This window comes from Pleurodeles waltl, chromosome 3_1 (genome assembly GCF_031143425.1).
Source record: "Pleurodeles waltl isolate 20211129_DDA chromosome 3_1, aPleWal1.hap1.20221129, whole genome shotgun sequence".
Classification (NCBI taxonomy): domain Eukaryota; kingdom Metazoa; phylum Chordata; class Amphibia; order Caudata; family Salamandridae; genus Pleurodeles; species Pleurodeles waltl.
In genome coordinates this window covers 663,077,705-663,097,402 of record NC_090440.1, presented here as the reverse complement: position 1 = coordinate 663,097,402, position 19,698 = coordinate 663,077,705, and the positions used below count along the sequence as shown (strand labels likewise).

At 42.6% G+C, this 19,698-nt stretch overlaps 1 protein-coding gene across 4 annotated transcripts in view; it reads right to left on the bottom strand.

The window, feature by feature from the left end:
* Positions 1–19,698, bottom strand: part of ANO9 (anoctamin 9) — a 386,417-nt gene that overhangs the window by 206,050 nt on the left and 160,669 nt on the right. For 3 of the 4 annotated variants that reach the window (XM_069223191.1, XM_069223192.1, XM_069223194.1), the window contains exons 6-8: positions 16,528–16,572; positions 15,080–15,118; positions 14,142–14,200 (exon numbers count right to left, since the gene is read on the bottom strand). In XM_069223191.1, the coding sequence (XP_069079292.1) occupies positions 14,142–14,200; positions 15,080–15,118; positions 16,528–16,572 (143 nt within the window). The remainder of the gene's footprint in view (positions 1–14,141; positions 14,201–15,079; positions 15,119–16,527; positions 16,573–19,698) is intronic. The other variant, XM_069223193.1, reaches the window with a different exon arrangement.

Here is a 19,698-nt window from a genome sequence, read left to right as displayed (position 1 = left end):
CTCTGCACCCGCAGCCCCCAGCACCGAAAGGAACGGAACTCCTGTGCAGGAGTGACCCCCAGGAGGCCCTCTCCCTTGCCCAGGTGGTGGCTACCCCGAGGAGCCCCCCCTTGCCTGCCTGCAACGCTGAAGAGATCCCTTGATCTCTCATTGATTTACATTGAAAACCCGACGCTTGTTTCTACACTGCACCCGGCCGCCCCAGTGCCGCTGAGGGTGTACTTTTTGTGTGAACTTGTGTCCCCCCCGGTGCCCTACAAAACCCCCCTTGTCTGCCCTCCGAAGACGCGGGTACTTACCTGCTGGCAGACCGGAACCGGGGCACCCCCTTCTCTCCATTGAAGCCTATGCGTTTTGGGCACCTCTTTGACCTCTGCACCTGACCGGCCCTGAGCTGCTGGTGTGGTAACTTTGGGGTTGCCCTGAACCCCCAACGGTGGGCTACCTTGGACCCAAACCTGAGACTTGTAAGTGATTTACTTACCTGACAAAAACTAACAAAAACTTACCTCCCCAGGAACTGTGAAAATTGCAGTGTCCACTTTTAAAACAGCTATTGTGTTTTATGTGAAAAGTATACATGCTAATGTAATGATTCAAAGTTCCTAAAGTACTTACCTGCAATACCTTTCAAATGAGATATTACATGTAGAATTTGAACCTGTGGTTCTTAAAATAAACTAAGAAAAGATATTTTTCTATAACAAAACCTATTGGCTTGGATTTGTCTCTGAGTGTGTGTTCCTCATTTATTGCCTGTGTGTATGTACAACAAATGCTTAACACTACTCCTTTGATAAGCCTACTGCTCGACCACACTACCACAAAATAGAGCATTAGTATTATCTCTTTTTGCCACTATCTTACCTCTAAGGGGAACCCTTGGACTCTGTGCATACTATTCCTTACTTTGAAATAGTGCATACAGAGCCAACTTCCTACACCCATTCTTCCACAGGTCTTTAGGTCCAGGAATCCACCCTTTGTGTCTTGAAGTATCTTCTGGTTCTTGCATTATCTTCTTTCTCGTGTTCTTGTGTGTTCTAGGAAAGTTACTGTGATTTGCTCCTGCTTTCCTGGGATCTGAGGTGGGTTCTATTACTTACCTTTGGTGTTTCTAATACTCCCAGTGCCCCTCTACACACCACACTTGCCTAGGTGGGAAACCGACATTTGCATTCCACTTTCTTAGTACATGGTTTGTGTTTCCCCTAGGCCCATTTCTAACCATTGTGATTTTCACTAATTGCACTGTTTTCTAACTGTTTTTATTGCTATTGCTGCATACTAGTGTATATAATTGGTGTATAACTTACCTCCTAAGGGAGTATAGTCTCTATGGTATTTTTGGCATTTGTGTCACTAAAATAAAGTACCTTTATTTTTGTAACACTGAGTATTTTCTTTTATGTGTGTGAGTACTGTGTGACTACAGTGGTATTGCATGAGCTTTGCATGTCTCCTAGATAAGCCTTGGCTACAGCCATCCCTAGAGAGCCTGGCGTCTAGACACTGCCTACATTTCACTAATAAGGGATAACTGGACGTGGTATAAGGTGTAAGTACCGTAGGTACCCACTACAAACCAGGCCAGCCTCCTCCAAACCACTGTACTATATAGGTTACTTTTTACATTTTTCTTGTAATTGGCAACATTGGGTCATCCAGATAACTTGTGTAATGCCCGAATAACAGTCTTTCTCGATTTACCCCATATAATACATGGTCACACCACCAACCTTCCCACAAACCACTTAAAACCTTAGTGCATAGCTTCTGTCATTCCAAGCTATTAAAGTAGAGCAGAAGAAAGAAAAGCAACATTCAATTTTTTGCTTTAAACATCTGCATTAATTATGCTCTGTGACCTGATTTGCCTTTTACCTTGGCTGCTAGCTCTGGCAGAAGGCATTGTAATGTCAGAACTCAACTGTAATAACCCTATCATAGTCATTTTCTGATGTCTTTTCTTTATAATCAGTGAATGTCTTTTCTTTACAAGCTGTGACTTGGTGCATCACAAACAGCCGTTTCTAAAGAAATTAGTGACTGCAGTTTATACAGAGATTAGAGAATCCATGATTATATAGCCTGTAACTCCAAGAGCTTCTTCAGTTGAAATTATACTAGTTATGACTGATGTGGAGCTGAGCTTCCCAAGATCACACACTGGAGTAGAAGTGTTATTAGAACTATGGTTTCCGAGCACAGTTTACAACTATTGTACCTAATCGCTTTTGATCTCTCCAGTGCGGTTCCAATTGGCATGAGGCGAAGGGCATGGTGAGTGTGGGGCGCAAAGGGTATGTTCTCCTTTTTTACACTCCTACCTTGATTTGATTGGTGCATGAAGATGCAAGGTTAATCAACATGTTATTTTCACATTTGAGCTAATTACTTTGTGAATGTAAATAACAATAAAAGATACTTTCAGACTGTGAAAACATGCCTTCCTTTCTCCCTAGTTCACTTCCAATATATATGATTGTGTATATTTATCGGAGCCTACAGTTCGTAAACAACAAGCGATTTGTATAGGGTTGATTGAAAGTCCCCAAGGCTGTCCCTGTCCCACCCAGAAATGTATTGTCTCCTACGCCCCTGAGTGTAACTGATCCAATTTGCACACATGGGCCACTTTTGTTAGGTATCTAATTCACTAATTGGGGTTACTTTTATTTTGTTGCCCTGGACCTATTTTCTGTCCCAGTCTGACACTGTGTCCTCCATCTCCCACCCTCTTGAGTATCTCACCAGTCCTTGCACTGGTACACACAGCATCATACCAATTTCCCAATGGGCGAACCCCTTCCCCACTCCTCGGAAATGTAGTAGCTGGGAATCACCTCCACACTGTTTCTTCACACCGCAAACTCTGAATACACCATATTCTCTGCCTGCACAGTACTTCGACTTAAATACATACCGTTTAATCATTTTCACCACACCTATCTGCCCATCTCTAAGTCACCAGGCATATACAGCATCATTTCGCACTGCAGTCTAAGATGCTGTACATCCTATGCCTACTTTATTCATATTGTCTGGACCCGTGCATGGATTCAGACAGCCTGGGCTTATATCACTTTAGTTTAGGTGACTGCTTCAGGGATCCATTATCTGCATAACTCTTTGGATTTGTCTCCTAGGTCAGATCTCCTATAGGAGGAAACTGAAACTGTACATCAAGTTCCTGGATATGGTGTTTGTATTAATGAAACAGAGGCCGTACATGGGAGGGCTTCCTCTGCTACAGTATTGAGGGGTTAGGTTAATGGTGTGAATGGGTGTTCTGCAGTAGCAACACTCTGAGAAGCCTATGTGCTAAATCTGCCATAATCTGTGAGATACTTTTATGAGAATTCCCCAGTCACACTGTTGAAAATCCACTTAAATGCTTCCAGGGGTCTCTGTCATATGTTGGTAAAATTGTGCTCTCTCTGTCCCAGTGCTCCCAACGTTAACATCGTTGTTGTCTGCAGGGACGCTACCTGTACATGTGTTGATGAATGTCTCTTAGGGATTGTATACCGAACATGCTCCACAGGGGTAGCCTAATGATATGGAACAAACAAAGGGTGGATGCACTCAATATGAGGCAGCTGATGGGTGTTGAGGCTTTTCAGTTCCAGTTCTTTATTGTTCTCTTATATTGGTTGATTGGATTAGGTTTTTATTTCCACATTGTAGCTCATCTATTGAAAAACTGATACATTAAAAAACAATGAAATTGGACCCAGTTTATCGCCATCCTCATAAAGTAGGAAGCAAGTACGGTAGGATGCTGAGGCAAATTTGTTCAGCAGAGGCAGTAAATACAGATATATATGGCACAGGAAGAAGGGTATGGCTCATAGAGGGATGCAAAACTGCAATTACTGTGGGCAAGACATGAGGGGAAAAAATGGGTCAGACATCGAGTGGTGTGAGTTAATACGGAAAACTTACCTTCCTTAGCAAAGATGACGTTTAAGCTCTGCATAAGGACTCTACACCTTCAGAGCTGCCATTGCTTCAAAACAAGCTCAACATGCTCAAAGATAGTGCATAATGCCACAAGTGGAGAACACATGACCGCTTAGAAGGTCAGTTATGTGAAGGTGAAACCCTAACAGCCGCAAGGCAGCTCCTGTAGATGGGATTATGCTGTTACCAACCATTGCTGCACAGGTGTGAGCTGCATTCCACCTACAGTACGAGAGAAGCCCACTCTTTAGACAGGAATTACATCTGCCAAAAGAAAATGGTTACTTTCCTGCAGCTATAGCTCTTTAATCTAGTATCTTTCATAGATTCACATGCTGAATCATCGCTGTCATTAAGCTGGATGTCCCACAGTAGACAAAGTGAGCAGTCTAATATTAAACATAGTCTAACAGAACTAACAGCAAAACTGGCACGGCTTGGGGTGTGGGGAGCCTCTGACCATACACGCTACCACAAACACTTGACTAACCTGGGCTGTATAGTTGCAAAACAGGATATTACACAGAGATGGGGGTCAGGAACCCCCTTCTACCCACAGAGACTGGGTGGGAGGGATGGAATTCTGCAAACTGATGGAAAAAGAAATCTTCAAAGAACGTGGGAGTATGAAGCAATTCGAAAAGAAATGGGGAGAATGGGATGCATATGGGGGATAACTGGATGGACTAAATGTTAATTGGACCGCAGTGAGAGGAATCTTTTTACCACTTGGTAACGTGACACTAGGACAAAATATAGTACAATTGGAAGGTATTTAATAAATATGAATAGATGGGACATTACGGGGGGAATAGGCCAGAAATCGAGATGTAAGGTGGATGGTGTGTTGGTTAAGTTATTAATATTTGTTTTAAGCAAATAATAAATAAACATAAATAAATAAGAAAATACACAAAAAAAGTCTAACAAGTTTAAACATGGTCACATTATTATTAGCCTATTCACATAATTCCAAAAGAACCAAACTTCAACCAACCAGAAGCAGGCTCATAGAACACCACTTCCCTAAGAGGCCACCACACCCCAGATTCCATTGCAACTTTACGTCAACTTTGGGACATAATAAATAGGTGAGCCTGAATTGGGGAGGAGGATGGGCTGCATGTGAATCTTTGAAAGAGTCAAAGACAGGAGAAATACAGTTACAGGTAAGCAATCTTTTTCTTCTCCAGAATGCGATCTTTCATAGATTCACATATCTGAATCAGAGCAATAAGCCACACAGTAAATATTTTAAAGTGGATGGTAGGTAATTAAAATATCAAAATGGCTCACTTCAATAAAAGAGATGTCATAGAACCGCCTGTCTCACTACACCATCTCTCTGAACTGTTAAGTCGAAACAGCAACACTGAGTATACATATGCCTGTTTTCCAGGTTGTCTCCTGCAAACGTCTTTAAGAGGCACTCCAGCTAACATGGTAGTTAATGTAGACACACTTCTTGTAGAATGAGTAGTTCACTTGTAAAGGACAGCCAGACTTCTTATGAGAGTACACTATGTCCACAGATACCCAGTGAGATATTCTTTGCTTTGATAGAGATTGTCCTTTTCTGGGAGAAGAAAAAGCTAAAAGAAGCTGGTTAGTCAACTTGAAGCGTTTTGTCTTGTCTAAATAAAATTTTAGTCATCTTCTTACACCCATGGTTTGAAATGTTCTTTCTGCTGTATTAACGGGATTCTTGAATTTTTTTTTAAGAACTACGGGTTTATCCAAATTGAAGTCTGATTACACTTTGGGGATAAAATGAGGGTTCCCTAATTGTAAATGCTTACATTTCCCTTATTTGAGGCCAAAAGGAGGAGGATTTTCCAAGGTAGATATTTTAATGCCGCTTTGTGTATCTGTTCAAACAGATTGCTCATATGTTGGCATATCAGTTTTCAGTTGCCATGGAGATGCTAGATGTCTCAGTAAAGGAAAGGCTCTAAAAAAGGCCTCCCAAAAAATATTTTATGAGTCTATTAAACCGGAGGGATGGCTAACCCACTGTTTCATCACATGTGGGGCAGAAGTAAATGGATGCAAGCAGTTTTGTTTGCCCCTGTACACGCATAGAAGTGCTTCCATTTTGCTCCATATGTTGTATTACTCTAGATTTGGATACAATTTTCTTCAGTCATCAGGAATGTATAAGAGGTGGTATTCATTGTATTCAGGAGCCAAGCAGACAAACGCAATGCCTCTGGGTTCGGGTGAAAGATCTGACCTTTGTTGGAAGATAGAAGACTCTGCAGAAATGGGAGTGGAATTGGATACTGTTCTGAGTGGAGGAGTAGCTCTATGAACCATAATGCTCTTTTGTGCTGCTTTTGGCTGTCTCTCAATTGGCCCCTTCATTTATATGTCATTCTGAGGCTGGTGTGCCTCCTATATACGAGTTTAATGGAGATTCCCCTGAAAAAGAACTAGGATTACAGGTAAGAAACCATTCCTGCACTCACAGGGAACCTCAATTGCTAGTCATCTGCACTGAATAGAGTAGCAAGCGCATCCTCAAAAACTGCAGTGGAAAAAGCAACAGAGACTAATGACAGACCAGGTTAAGCAAACACATTTCTCAGGGAAGCCTGCCGTACTTGAGCATCTGTTCTAGCATCTGAATCCAAACAACAGTGTCTGGCAAAAGTGTGAACAGATCTCCACGTTGCTAAATACAAATTTCAGCAATTGGTTGTTCTTCATTAAAGCAGCTGTAGCCACTTTCCCTCTAGTGGCATAAGATTTAGGTCTAGCGGACAGGACTTTGTTAGCTTTCTGATAGCATAACAGAATGCAAAACACTATCCATCCTGATATAGACTTTTTAGACATAGCTAAACCTGTACAGACGAGCCCATAATTAACAAGCAATTGGTCCCACCTGCGGATCTCTTTAGTCTTGTCCGGATAAAATGTCAAGACTCGCCTGACATCTAGAGTTTGAGGAGTCCTTTTAGCTTGTGTAAAAGGGTGCTGAAGGAAAGAAAGATGGTCTGATTAATGTGAAAATCCAAAATCACCTTCGCCAAGAATTTTGGATATGTCCTCAAAACCACTTTACTACTATAGAAAACTGTGTATCGTTCTTGGGAACATAATGCCTGAATATCGCTAACCATACAGGGGTTACATGATAGCTACAAGTAAGGCAACTTTCCAAGAAAGGTGTTGTGATGAGGACTTAAGAATGGGCTCAACAGGAGCATGTCCCTCATGGGAGGGGAGAAACGAGCTCCACCACATGCTTCTGCAGAAGGATGTTCTGATCTCAGCACCTGCAGATGTGTATTGGATGGTATTGGTTGAATATTTAGTGCAGGGCTGGTAAACCTGAGACAAAACCCATTCTGTACAATATTCATAACCCAGGTGTCTTTTGTGATGGATTGCCACTTTGTCACAAAATGAGAGATACTTCCCCCTACCGGAGTGGGTAACAAAAGACATCGAAGCAGAGGTTCATTGCTTAGAATCTGCTGGAGGCTTTCCTGCTTGGGCTCGAAAGCCTTTGGGTTGACGTTGTTGGTGTTGTTGGAAAGGTCGTTCATGTTGCTGTTGGTGGTGCTCATGGTACCATGGAGGGGTTTGAACCCTCTGTGGGTAGAACCGTCAATCATAAGGCTTGTAAGTTTGTCTAGGTTGTTCCTTACATTTCTCTAATCCTACCTCCTTTAAGGTCTCCATCTTGGACTTCATCAGAGTAATCTCATCATCTGTATGACTCCGAATAAGGTGTTACCAGAGAAAGGCAGACTCATGATTTGCTGTTGAGATTCTGGTATAAGAGCTGTTAGTCAAAGCCAAGAATGCCGTATAAGGGGTACTCCATGACAGTACTCATGGGATGCGAATAGTGAAGTCTGCAGCAGCGCTAATTATTTAATTCGAGACCATCATGCCCTCACTGACAATCTCAAGGAAGTCTTCTGTTCGATCCCTAAGTAGGTAGCTGCAAAACGGTTGCGGGGAATCCTGTAAAGCTGTGTCATACCTGCCCATCAGGGCAGGCGCGCTGGCTGCTTTAGTTATTGTAGCCCCCGTACAACACACCTTACGTCCTACAGAATCAAGCTTTTTACTCTCCTAGTCCGGAGGAACTGAAGATGAAGGAATGGTAGAATGCTCTTTGTTAGCAGCTAGAATGACCACAGAATCAGGTGGTGGGTCAGAACAGAGAAATAACAGGTCATGTTCCTGAGGTCTTTTTCCTGGAGCCTCAGCGGAGCTGATTTGGCTGCAGCCTAAGTGAAGAGGATTTCCATTGCTGGTTCAAATACCACAGGGACTAGGGTTAGGAGAGGTCTGGACGCCGCTCTTTGGTGAAGCGTCTCAAAAATCACCAACGTTGATAATGTCGGGGCAGACATGGAATATTCAGTTTTGATGCTCCTCTTACAAGTACCCCCTGAAAAGTATTGACATCATTGATCGGAGAAACTCTTGTTTGAGGAGAGTCAGACAAAGTGGGAGAATATCTTCCTGCCCTGGAGAAGGAAGTGGAATAAGTTGGTCTGTGCTGTGACCTTGTCCTGGATCTAGACCTGGACTTATGATTGTAATGGTGTGAATGACAGGACAATTGTTTTGAAGAAGAGAGCCAAGACCGATGTCTTAAAGATGATCACACTCTAGATCTATGCGGGGAACCAGTATGAGGATCTCTAGATCTCGGGGAGACAGTAGCAGGTATCACCGCCAGAGGTGCTTCCACAGGTGTCTGTGGTGGAAGAGGCACTGGCGCATTAGGAGGAGGAGGTGTAGGAAGAGGTGGCAGAGAAGCTGGAAGTACTATAGGCGATGATGAGGAATACACCCTCGAGTACTCAAGAGTCAAAATTAGATGGTAGACATTGTGGTCTTGACTTTCTGACTCCTATGGAATGCCTCGACGTCGACGTACCCTTCTATGTCAACTGCCTCCTATGTCTCAGCGTTGACTGCCTCCTATGTCTCAACATCAAGAGACTTCTCAATGTCAGAGTTCATCTTCCTCTCAACGCCGTAGTGTCCCTCAACATCGACCTCCTTCGCATCAACGTTAACCCAGCGTTCAACAGTGAACATGTGGGAACTGCACCTAGTCTCAATGTCTATGTCCTCGACGTCAACCTGGAATAACATCATCTTTGCTGGTAGCTTCTCTTTTTGGATCTCCCATGCTTGGAGTCCTCAGGGGAAGGTGGAAGATCCCAGGTAAAGGACTTACTCTCTCCTCGCTCTTTACATCCCACCTTCAGATTGCACCCGCTGCTGATTGCATCACTCCTCTGCTCCATGGACGGAAGTCTTCTCCCTTTCCCTCAGGGTGCAACTGGAAAAGTTCCTTCAGTGTGAACATGTGTCAGGAAGGCAGATGATGCAGACATCATGAAGGACTGACTTGGCCTTCGTTCTTTCACAGGCAGCACGCTTGTCAAATGAAGATGACATGTTATTTGACTAAGAAACAATATTTTCTATCAGAAAATGACAGATAAACACTGGAACAGACAAAATCTGTTGAGTGAAACAGTTGTCAAAAATTTCCAAGTGAGCTTTCAGAAGAAAATAAGCCAAAAATACCGAGCTCAGTGCTCCAAGATCCTGTCACCAGGATCTAGAAAAAAGAAATGAGGAAACTGCCACCTGCTGGACATGATGAGATACTGGTGGGCTCTGGGTCCTTAAAGGCGCAGACGCTTCCTATAGGACTACATTTCCTTTCTTCCTTCATTTTTCTCCTTTAAAAAAGGGTTTATGAAAGAGATTTAAACTGTCAATTATCTCCATTCCAATTAAGTTGCATATAAATGTACATATGTATGTATATATATATATATATATATATATATATATATATATGACTCTTTTTAAAATACACTCTGAAGAAATTGGCCAATGTAGCCTTTCTTATAGGCTGCAAAATAATCATATCTTAAGTGTTTCTCCAGTCCTTATTGAAGAAAAAAAATCTACACTTAAGAAGACATATTTTAAAGAAGTGCTCCTGGATCCCTGCACATGGGCAGGACTATTCGGTGCTTATGACTATCAATGGAGATCCTCTGAGAGAGAAATGCCATGTTTAGTCTCAAAAGAATTGAAATTTAAAACTCTCTTTAATGGTAAAGTCAGATTTTAAGTCACAATTCTGAAAATGATACTTTTTGAAAGTTGGCGTTCTCTTGCTCTAACTATTTGGTGCCTGCAGCCTGTGTCCTGGCACACTGGACTATGATTAGCATGGCATATGGCCTTTGAGTATTCTTCACAGACACAAAGAGTGATTAGGTGTTGGCAGGATGGGCCTTCCTGCCAGGATATGTGGGGCCAAGCCCCAATTACATATGAAAGGAGCTACCTACATCACACTCACAAAGAACTTCAAACTGGTCTTTTGCCACCCTAGACCTCTTAGACCCTGGGCAGTGGAAGGGGGGGAAGTTTCCAGAAGCCAGATGTAGAAGCAGGGTGTAGCTTTAAGGGGTTGTTTGGGGTTTTACACCCCGTAATAAATATATTATCTGGTAAATAGTTGGGTACAGGTGCATTCAGTCAGGTATGGTGAGGGGTTTGTTGGTTTTCACTAGAAATGTTTGCATACAAAGAGACAAAAATAAAAAAAAAGTCTCTCTCTTTCTGTGTTTCGAAAGTCTTCACAAATTAAGTTTGTTTGCAAAATATTGTTTTTCCTCACTTAGTACTCCTACCAATCCGCATTCCCTTCCCTTTACACTGCTGTTAAAGCCCCTCTGCTTGTCATATAACATATTTCAACATTATATGCCACCATGATTGTCGAGAAATCTGAAGCTCATCCCACCCTCAGTCTTACTCACCAAGCTACACCCCCCATTTAGAAGGACCTAGATGTTTCTCCCATTTCACTGACTGGCAGCAGGTATAAATATTTGATTCTCAGACCAATCCTTCAATTCACTCCTGATCCTGCATAGGACCCCCAGAAGGACTCCCTTGTACTTCAGAGTACTACCCTGCTGCTCGAGGCCTGACTTGTTCCCCAGAGGACTGCCCCACTGTTTGAGGCTTGACTTGTTATTCAGAGGACTGCCCTGTTGCTTGAGGCCTACCTTGCTCCCCAAACGACTGCCTGCTGCTTGAGGCCTGCCCTGCTCTGGAAGACTCGCACTGCTCCCCTCATCCCAGGCCAACCTGAGTGGCTTAAAGGGTCAGTTGGCTGACCTTTTGTTCTGAGCTACAGGGACGCAGCAAGCACCAGAGGTCTCCCTACAACTGTCCAACTGCCCTGCTGCAAATGGCCCACCTCAGCCCTTCTGGCTTCTGCTGGAGTGAGTTCCTGATCCCCAAGAGCTGTCTCTCCAGTTCCTGGACCCCTGGCTGACATCAGCTGAGCTCATCCTGTGAAATCCTGATTTTCTGAACTCTGTGCATGACTTTGACAAGGTAACTTTTTCAGCGAGACCAACCTGGTCCCTGTATCTGGCCCACACTCCATTGTGGTTGTGCAGAACTTGTGACTTTGTCTCAGTCTAGCTCGACCAGATACCCACAGTTCATGCATGATCCTTCTTGGTGCTACTTTTTTGTTAAACTTTAAAATTGCATATCTCTGGTTCTCCTGAAAACTGTTTTGGGATTTCTTTCTTGTGTTGTGTTTTCACTTTACTTCTACTTGTGTGCTGCATAAATACTTAACACAGTGCTAATTTACGCCTGACTGTTTTTGTGCCACACTACTGGATAGTTAAGCAGACATTAATTTAGTGACTTTTGTGGTTCACCCTGACAAGGAGCATGGTTGTTGCCTGAGTGGGGTCTCGACCCTACCCAACCAACAGCCTAATGTCCTACAAGAAGCATCTGTTGTCAATACAAATGTGGATTCCTGCTGGAGGACCCTCAGTTCAATTGCTACATTATTGTGCTGAGTCCACCAAGACAAAGCTTGTTTTATTTTCTGTGTTACTGTGACAAGATAGTTGAATGTACCTTGGCTGTCAAGCTCTTCCTGGAAAGGTTGCATGTACAGTCAGCAGTCTGGGATTACATTAATGCAAGATGGCATCACCTCTAAGTTTCAAGAAGCTTGAAAAGTCGGATGGTTATACTCTTTTCCTTCTGCAGTTGATGCGCTAAATTGCCCAGACATGCTATTTGTTCTTTGGATGGGAAGACATTGCATGTCTAATAATGATCCCAATTCTTTTTTTTTCCGGGGAGCCAGATGTGATTTGTCTTTGTTTACTGTAAGATCTTGCTTGTTAAATTAGTAGAGGTTTCTGTTGCCATTAATGAATGCCCCTTGAAAAGCCAGTCATCAAGATTGGGAAAGACTTAGTAGCCCTGCTTTCTGAGGTATGCAGCAACTGGGGCCACACGCTTTGTTAATATTCCTGAGGTTGACGTGAGTCTTAATGGGAGGAATGTGAATTGATAGCAGAAACCATGAACCTGTAGGTCTAGTGTGGACATGTAATACCTTTTGAAGGAGTTGGGGGACTTCCTGTAAGGTTACCAATCGAAATGTTTGCTTCTTGAGAAATTGTTTAATTGGTGTAGATCTAAGATTGGTCTTCATTCATATGATTTCTTCTTGTTGAGAAATAAAATTTGCATGGGAATCTACATTTCTCTGGGAGCTGGGGAACAGTTCCTTTGCTCCCTTCTTTAACATTGAGGCAGACTCTGCTTGCAACAGACAAAGATGTTGATGGATTTTATTGGATGGGCGCGTTGGTGGAGGTTTCCGGTATGAATTCTACAGTGTGACCAAATTGTATAAAATCCAGAACCTGGGATTCCAATGTTTTATTTGCCCAGTGTTTGGAGTAATAAGAGAGCTTCCCTCCTACAAGAATACCTGGAGATGCTGTGGCCATCGCCAGAAATTTGTCACAGTCATCTTGATCAGACTTTCCCGTTAGATTAGCCGTCTCCTCATCAATATGGAGCCTCCTGTGAAAGGATGCTGGAGGCAGGGTTCTCTATTGATGGACATGTTCTTGATGATAGGTTTGCTCAGGCAAACTATATAGCTGGTATCTATAGGATTGAAATCCACCTCTGTAGGAGTACTGACACCTTCCCCTACCTCCTCTAAAGGGCTGGGGTCATCACTGCTGTAAGACTCCTGGTACTCTTGTTGTGTCCATATCTGATTTAATAGATTGTTCAGCCTCATCAACATGATGACTAAATAAGGACTCACAATCATAGGGCATTTCTAAACATACAGCTTTGCCTTCCAGTGGAAAAAGAGGTGGCCCTGGCTACACAGCACAGATGCACCAGCTAATTGCCTGGATCCAGTGGTCTTGATATCTATGACAGTATCCATTATGGCTTAAGATGTTCTTTCTCCTCCTGAGGGAAGACCCTTCACTACTTTCTTTTTATCATCTGTACAAGGTCCAATTAGGATGCAATTTCTGCATATCATAGCAGGCCAGGAGTATTATTGGTTGTAAGCCCTAATCAAAGGCACAGCTGTTGCAGATAATTCCTTCCCAATGTTATTTAGTCTCCTGGTGGTGCAAACCATAGTTACGATGGGGTCTTCAATTGTATCTGGGCAGCTTTCATCACAGCAGAGTCTGTGTAAGGAGGACCAACTGAGCATGCTGGGGAATCTTCAGGCATGGTGATGATGTGTTATTGACTGTCCCTGGGCAAGTTGCATGACCATACAGTTAGCCAGAAGACAACCAATTAGGCAAGCATGGATATCATCAGGTGTTTGGTACTTCTTGTTCAGTGTGGGAACAACAGCAGCTACTGAAGCTGGATTATTTTTCAATGTAAATTCCTTAGATCAGATGTGATCTATGATTGGAATCGTTTTGACTGCTTTTCCTATTGGCCCTGAAGTAATATGAAAAGAATCTGTTTCTTTTGATGGAACTGGAAGGTCAAATCTTTATGATGTCCTCTCTCAAATTAAGCAAGTCTCCTATATCACCAAGACGGGAGTCTGCTTGGAGAGCAGAGGCAACTGCTGAGTCATTTAACCACTTTCACTCTCCTTCATCATTACTGATTGCCTGCTTGTCAACATCAACACCATACTCTAAATGCACACACATATGTATCTATCCTTATAAATCCTGATATCCTGTCAACTGATACCTACATACTATCAGTGTCCACATCTCCTCTTCCTGCCTTTTCAATATAAATGAAAAAGTGTACCATTGAGATGGGTTGCTTACATCATGCAGTGGAAATACGGCTTCAAACACTTTGTTTTGGATCAGCTGCTCCAGTTTCTCTAACAACAAAGCAAATATAAAAAGTGAGATCATTTGCAAATCCTGAAAATATTTTAAGAAAGATGGTTAGAGCATGTGAGTACTTTGTCAGGTCATGCAGAATTTGTAATAGAAAACATGCACCACTGGTCGGAAAGCAAAACAAACAAATCAAGGACTATAGATTAGGTCAACCATCTGATGGCCAACTACACATATACAGCTCCCAGGTAAGACAAGCACAAGTTAAGGTAACATTAAGAGCTTAGATTACATTTACGTCACACAAATTAGATGATCCTATTGTAGGATCACAGTATCCACACAGATTACAAGGCAGAACCAACAAAAGTAGATTTCTCATTTACGTTAAGAGAGACGTCGTTATCCATTGAAATTTAAGCACGCAATGGCAAACTATGTGGATGTGGGAAGAAAGCACCCAGTGCCATCCAATAGGTGACAGTGATAGCTTAAGAGCTTCTGGTCCCGTGAATAAAAGGTCATGATTTAGACTCCGAAAAAGTAGTCAGACATCATTGAAATTTTGACCAGCCAGTAGCAGCAAATAAAGGCTATGAGGACATGATGGAAGCAATAAGATTCATCACCACAGACCACTGTCACAAAAGGCCGGCACCAGATGGTGTCCCCCAGGTAGTTCTCGCAGATTCAAGTGCAAAGGTATAGAGTTATCATTTGTGGGAAAAATCAATCATGGCAGAAGGAGATCTGGCACCAACATGTAAGAAAGAAGAAAAGTAAGAAATTAACAATGACAAGCACATATTTTTAAGATCTGATTTAGAAAGCATAATGAAGACCATTACTGGACAGACAAGGGTTCATATTAGTATGAATCAGCATGAACTAATCAAAATAGGTCCTGAAAAACTGACCTGTTGACTTTTTTTGCGAAAGTAAGCAAAAATTTGAATCTATAAAATAAGGTGATCACAAACTTAAATTTGGAAACATCTTTGATAAAGTCAGACATAGAATGATATGTTTCTACATTGCATTCTTGCTTTCCCGTTTCCCCCAGTAGCTTACAAATCCAATTTCAAACACTTGTTCAATGTCTAACGCCTTTCACTGCACAGTCCTTGCATATTTCTTACCAGAGTTTGATCGCAATCCAACTATCAGAAGACCACACACTGTCCCCAGAAGCTGAACCACTCTTCAAAGTATCTTGACAGGCACCAGGTATTGGATCTCTATGCCCTGATTACTTTACCACAATTTGGAAGTCAGACTTCATAAAAATAAAGTTTACTCTTAATATTATGATCTTCTTCTTGGTAGATGACAGCTGCTACACTCAGAGTTGCTTTTCTTTATATTTTGTAAAGTATTGGATGGGCAGATTTTGCGAGGTGATTTTCCCAGAGAGAATGATTTTGGTTTTGATTGGGTATGAGGCTGAATCAGGTAGTGCCCATTCTGTATCAGATTGCCTGGAAAGTTAAGGGGTGGAATTCAGAGTGAAAAACGAAGTGCACTGGTATTCAGCTCTGTGACTTCAGGTGGAAGCCATGACATTAGATACAGAATTACAATATGGACAATAACATAACTTAGGGAGGACGGCTGATAATGAAAAGGAGGTATCCTAAGAAATCACTGCTGCATAAATACCCCAGATGTTCAAAACACCATTCAGGAATCCATTAGCAAGCCTCATCCCAGATCTAGTCCTTAGCTTAGTTGTCTGGTGTTCAATAAATCTTGGTCTTTGTGTGCTCCTTGGTCCTTGTGTACTGCAACTCTGCCTAGAATAATAAGCTGTTATGGTTCTTAATTTAAGATGGCGTTAAGAAGGAAGAAGCCAGGTGGATCCTGATGATCAAAGATATGCCTTCAATGTTAAGATGTACTTTAAAACACACAATTGCTTTGCTTCATGTTGACCCTTCTGCAGACAATGGCTGATTTCTCTCGCCTTTGACGGACAAGGGCAGCACTACCTGCATTTTGTGAATATGGATGTGAGATTAAGGTCCACAGTCTCTTGCAGGCCTACATCTCTGCATTTGCAAGTATTCAAAACATATCATATTTATTCTGTCTCAGATTAGTACATCAGACAATTCAAAAAAGGAGAATGACAGATGCTGCTGTGAAAACCCAGACATTTACGTACCTGGTCCACAGTCACATATGTCATGATTATAAATGCTGGTATTATGAATTTATAGGTATGGTGGTCTTTTCCCCTCAGGATTTAATCCCCCTATTGCTTACGCTTCACCGGTTTTGGTGCCACGAGGAAAAACAACGTAGCAAGCTGTGCATACATAGCAAACGAAGGGTTTAAAATCGAAGGATTTTGCGCTGCACGAACCTGGTTCTGGTTTTTCTCCATCAAGTCTTCCTTTTTTATTTTCCTCTGCGGTTAAGAAAAGAAAACACGATTAGGTTCTTTCTGAGGAACATCAAGCCTAGAAACGTGACGAGCAACCAAGGGCTTTGATACACTTGCTTTTGTAACTGATCAGAAGTTCATTCATCATAGTAACACAATACGTGGGTTCATCATGCGGTCTGCAGCAGTATTAAAGGTGATATTTTTTTGTGAATGCACAAGTTCAATAAATAAGTGAAGGAGCAGGTGTCTTTCGGGAGCAGTGATGCAGCAGTAGTAACACTGAGGCCAAAGGCATGAGGGGCCGATGCATCCTGGATGTGGCTGCCTCACTCCCCAGCCAAGGTCTATTTTTCCTGCTTGATCCAGGGCCAGTGGCACCCTGCGCTGCACCACTGCTGCCATTTAATGGGGTCGCAGAGCTGCTCATTGTTTTAACACCCTGTCGTTACATGTGAAATGCCTTGGGGGCTCAGACATCGATGTGATCAAAGTCGGGAATCAGTGCCCTCCTTCCCCTGCTGCAGCAGTTCTGAGGAGAGCTCCCCTGAGAGAAGCCTCTCACTGGACAGCCGAGTCTGAATATTTGGCACAGACACAGCATTACTTATTTGTATCTATTCAGGGTTTTTGTTAAGTACGGTCAACCACTCGGGTAGCCTCAGAGCTCTGTGGCTTAGTGTCTAAGATTAGAAGTCAATCTGCAAAATTGTAAGGTCCCTGTAGTATAGGACCTAACCCTAGTAATGGTAAGCAGATGGTAAAGCCTTAGAAGGGGAAACTGCCATTAAGTCACCCTTTTTAAGTGGCGAGCGCCGGTCTTGGGCACCAGCGTCAGAGCGTATTTAACAACTTGACATTAAGGCGTACCCTAAACATGCAGAAGCGTGATTGCTGTGGGGATACTCTTTGGGGTTTTAGGACTTTGAAAATAAAATTTGTTTTCAAAAGCAAGTGTGTTTATATTACTTCATCTGGTTCCCTCCATCCTTCCAAAGCTGGTAGAATAACTTGATAGACATAAACTGGGGGTTAATTCAAGAGGTGATCCAATATAGTAAACTATTGGGATAGTACCTAGAGTTATGGTATGGTTTTAAACACAAGAAATTGACATTACACAAAATCCTAGACATTGGACCAGGTATCCTATAGAAATTAAAAAGTGAAACCTAATCCTAAAAGGTAGTGGAGTACTATAAAATATTTTAAAATAATACAGAAATGTGCAAAACAAATGATGCAGAAAAGAGGAAGAAGCAAAGTGCCTAGAATCTGGTTTTGCACAGCAGGATTCTTCATAGGAGTCATAAATGCTCGAATAATTCACCATACTGCATTTGAGGATCCCATGACATATTTCTGCTTAGTTTTCTTCAATGGAAACAGCATTAGAGAATGTCTTTGTCCATGACTTCATTTTCAGGCCAGTGAAATCAAAGTCTGACCGAGGACTCATTTTGTCTGAATTTTAAAAATAATCCTCCAGATTAACGTCAAATAATTGGATTGCAGCATCCAAATGCCGAGAAAATGAAGTTAACATTGCAGCCTGACAGGCTTACACTAAAAACAGATAGAGAATAAAAAAGGGGTCTGTCCCTTTGAAAATCTGGGAGGCTGCACTTCTCAAAGTCCATTGTACTGATGATTGTCTCCCAGAGCGACTACTACACAATATTAAAGCGATCGGCGAGTTGGGTAACTTCAATAAAGATTCCTTCAATACAGAACCAGGACTACGGGAATGTAACCTTTATTCTGTACTGTGTACCCTGAGATATTCATTTATAGTCATGAATGCGTGAATAGAATAGTAGGCAAAGAAATAAAAAAATGCAGGGGCGGCTCCTCGATGGGGCGGAGGAGCGTTGCCCCCCGCCAGCAGCAACAGCTGCAAAACTTTTACCAAACAACGATAATAAACTCTGTTTATTATCGTTGTTTGGTAAAAGGGGTGGGGCCACTGGGGTGTCGTGCACTGAGGGGGAGTGCACAGCACTCTCCCTCAAAGCACATGTGTGTTTGGCTGGCCATCTTGGGCTGGCCAAACACACATGCGCAGTAGGCTCTGGAGCCTGCACAGGCTCCCAGTCTGCCTGGGAGCGCCCTGGCTGGGCTCTCCCAGCCAATCCTGATGCTGCTTTGAGCAGCATCAGGACTGGCCGCAGGAAGGCTGGGAGCCCGTGCCTGCAGCGAGGAGAAGGAGAAGCATTAGCGGAGCGGTGCGCGGCGTTAAGGTAAGTGTTTTTTTTATTTTTTATTTCATTTTATTTTTATTCCCCCCCACACCTTCCACCACTTCACCTTCCCTCGAGCCGCTCCTGCTAAAATGTTCAGGTTTTTGGGCATTGAAGTGTGTGCATATAAAATAATAACTTTTGCCCTTTGTGATGAATCTTCTCAAAGCTTTCCTCGAAAAATCTCATCCACCTCAGCTCCTTCCTGGAAAGTTTTAGGCTGATCCGTCAAGCAGAGGCCAAGAAAAAGGAGGGTCTGGATCCTAAAATGTCTTTTCTCTGTTTAATTTTCCATATAAACGTTAGACAACACTACAGCTAAAGTGGCTGAAAGGAAATACATGCATTTGACAGAAAGCTAAATCTTTACCCAGAAAGTGTGTTTTATATCATTTGGTGTAAATCAGTTCAGCTGTCTCAGAGAAATTAAGTTTACAAATTTCTAGATTTATGGTGGCGATGTACAACTGAGACAGTTCCAAGAGAGTACCGAGGGAGTATTGTGGTACTAAACTGCAAAATGAAGCTTATTGTTTGGCAGGACCCATGGGACCGAAGGCTGTGACTGACTGGCAGCAACATGAAGAGAAATGTTGTGCCTGCCATTTTAGGACCGAGGACTTAGTCCCCATGTCCTGAAAATAAAAATAAAACAACTTATAAAGGGGTAGAGTAGGCGTACCACCCTCCCCCCATCCTCCACCGGGGTCACAGTGGAACAATAAATCTTGTTGCTGCAGACACCTAGAACTCAATAGGGCAATTTGTGGGAGTACTGCAAAATTGCCGCAAGATTACCGTGGGACAATTTTTTTTTAAAAACAAAGTCAGGTGGGTGCCCATGGGCTGTTGTGCGGACCGTGGGAGTTGGCGTACAATGGGGGGTGGGACACCCGTGAGGAGCTCCATA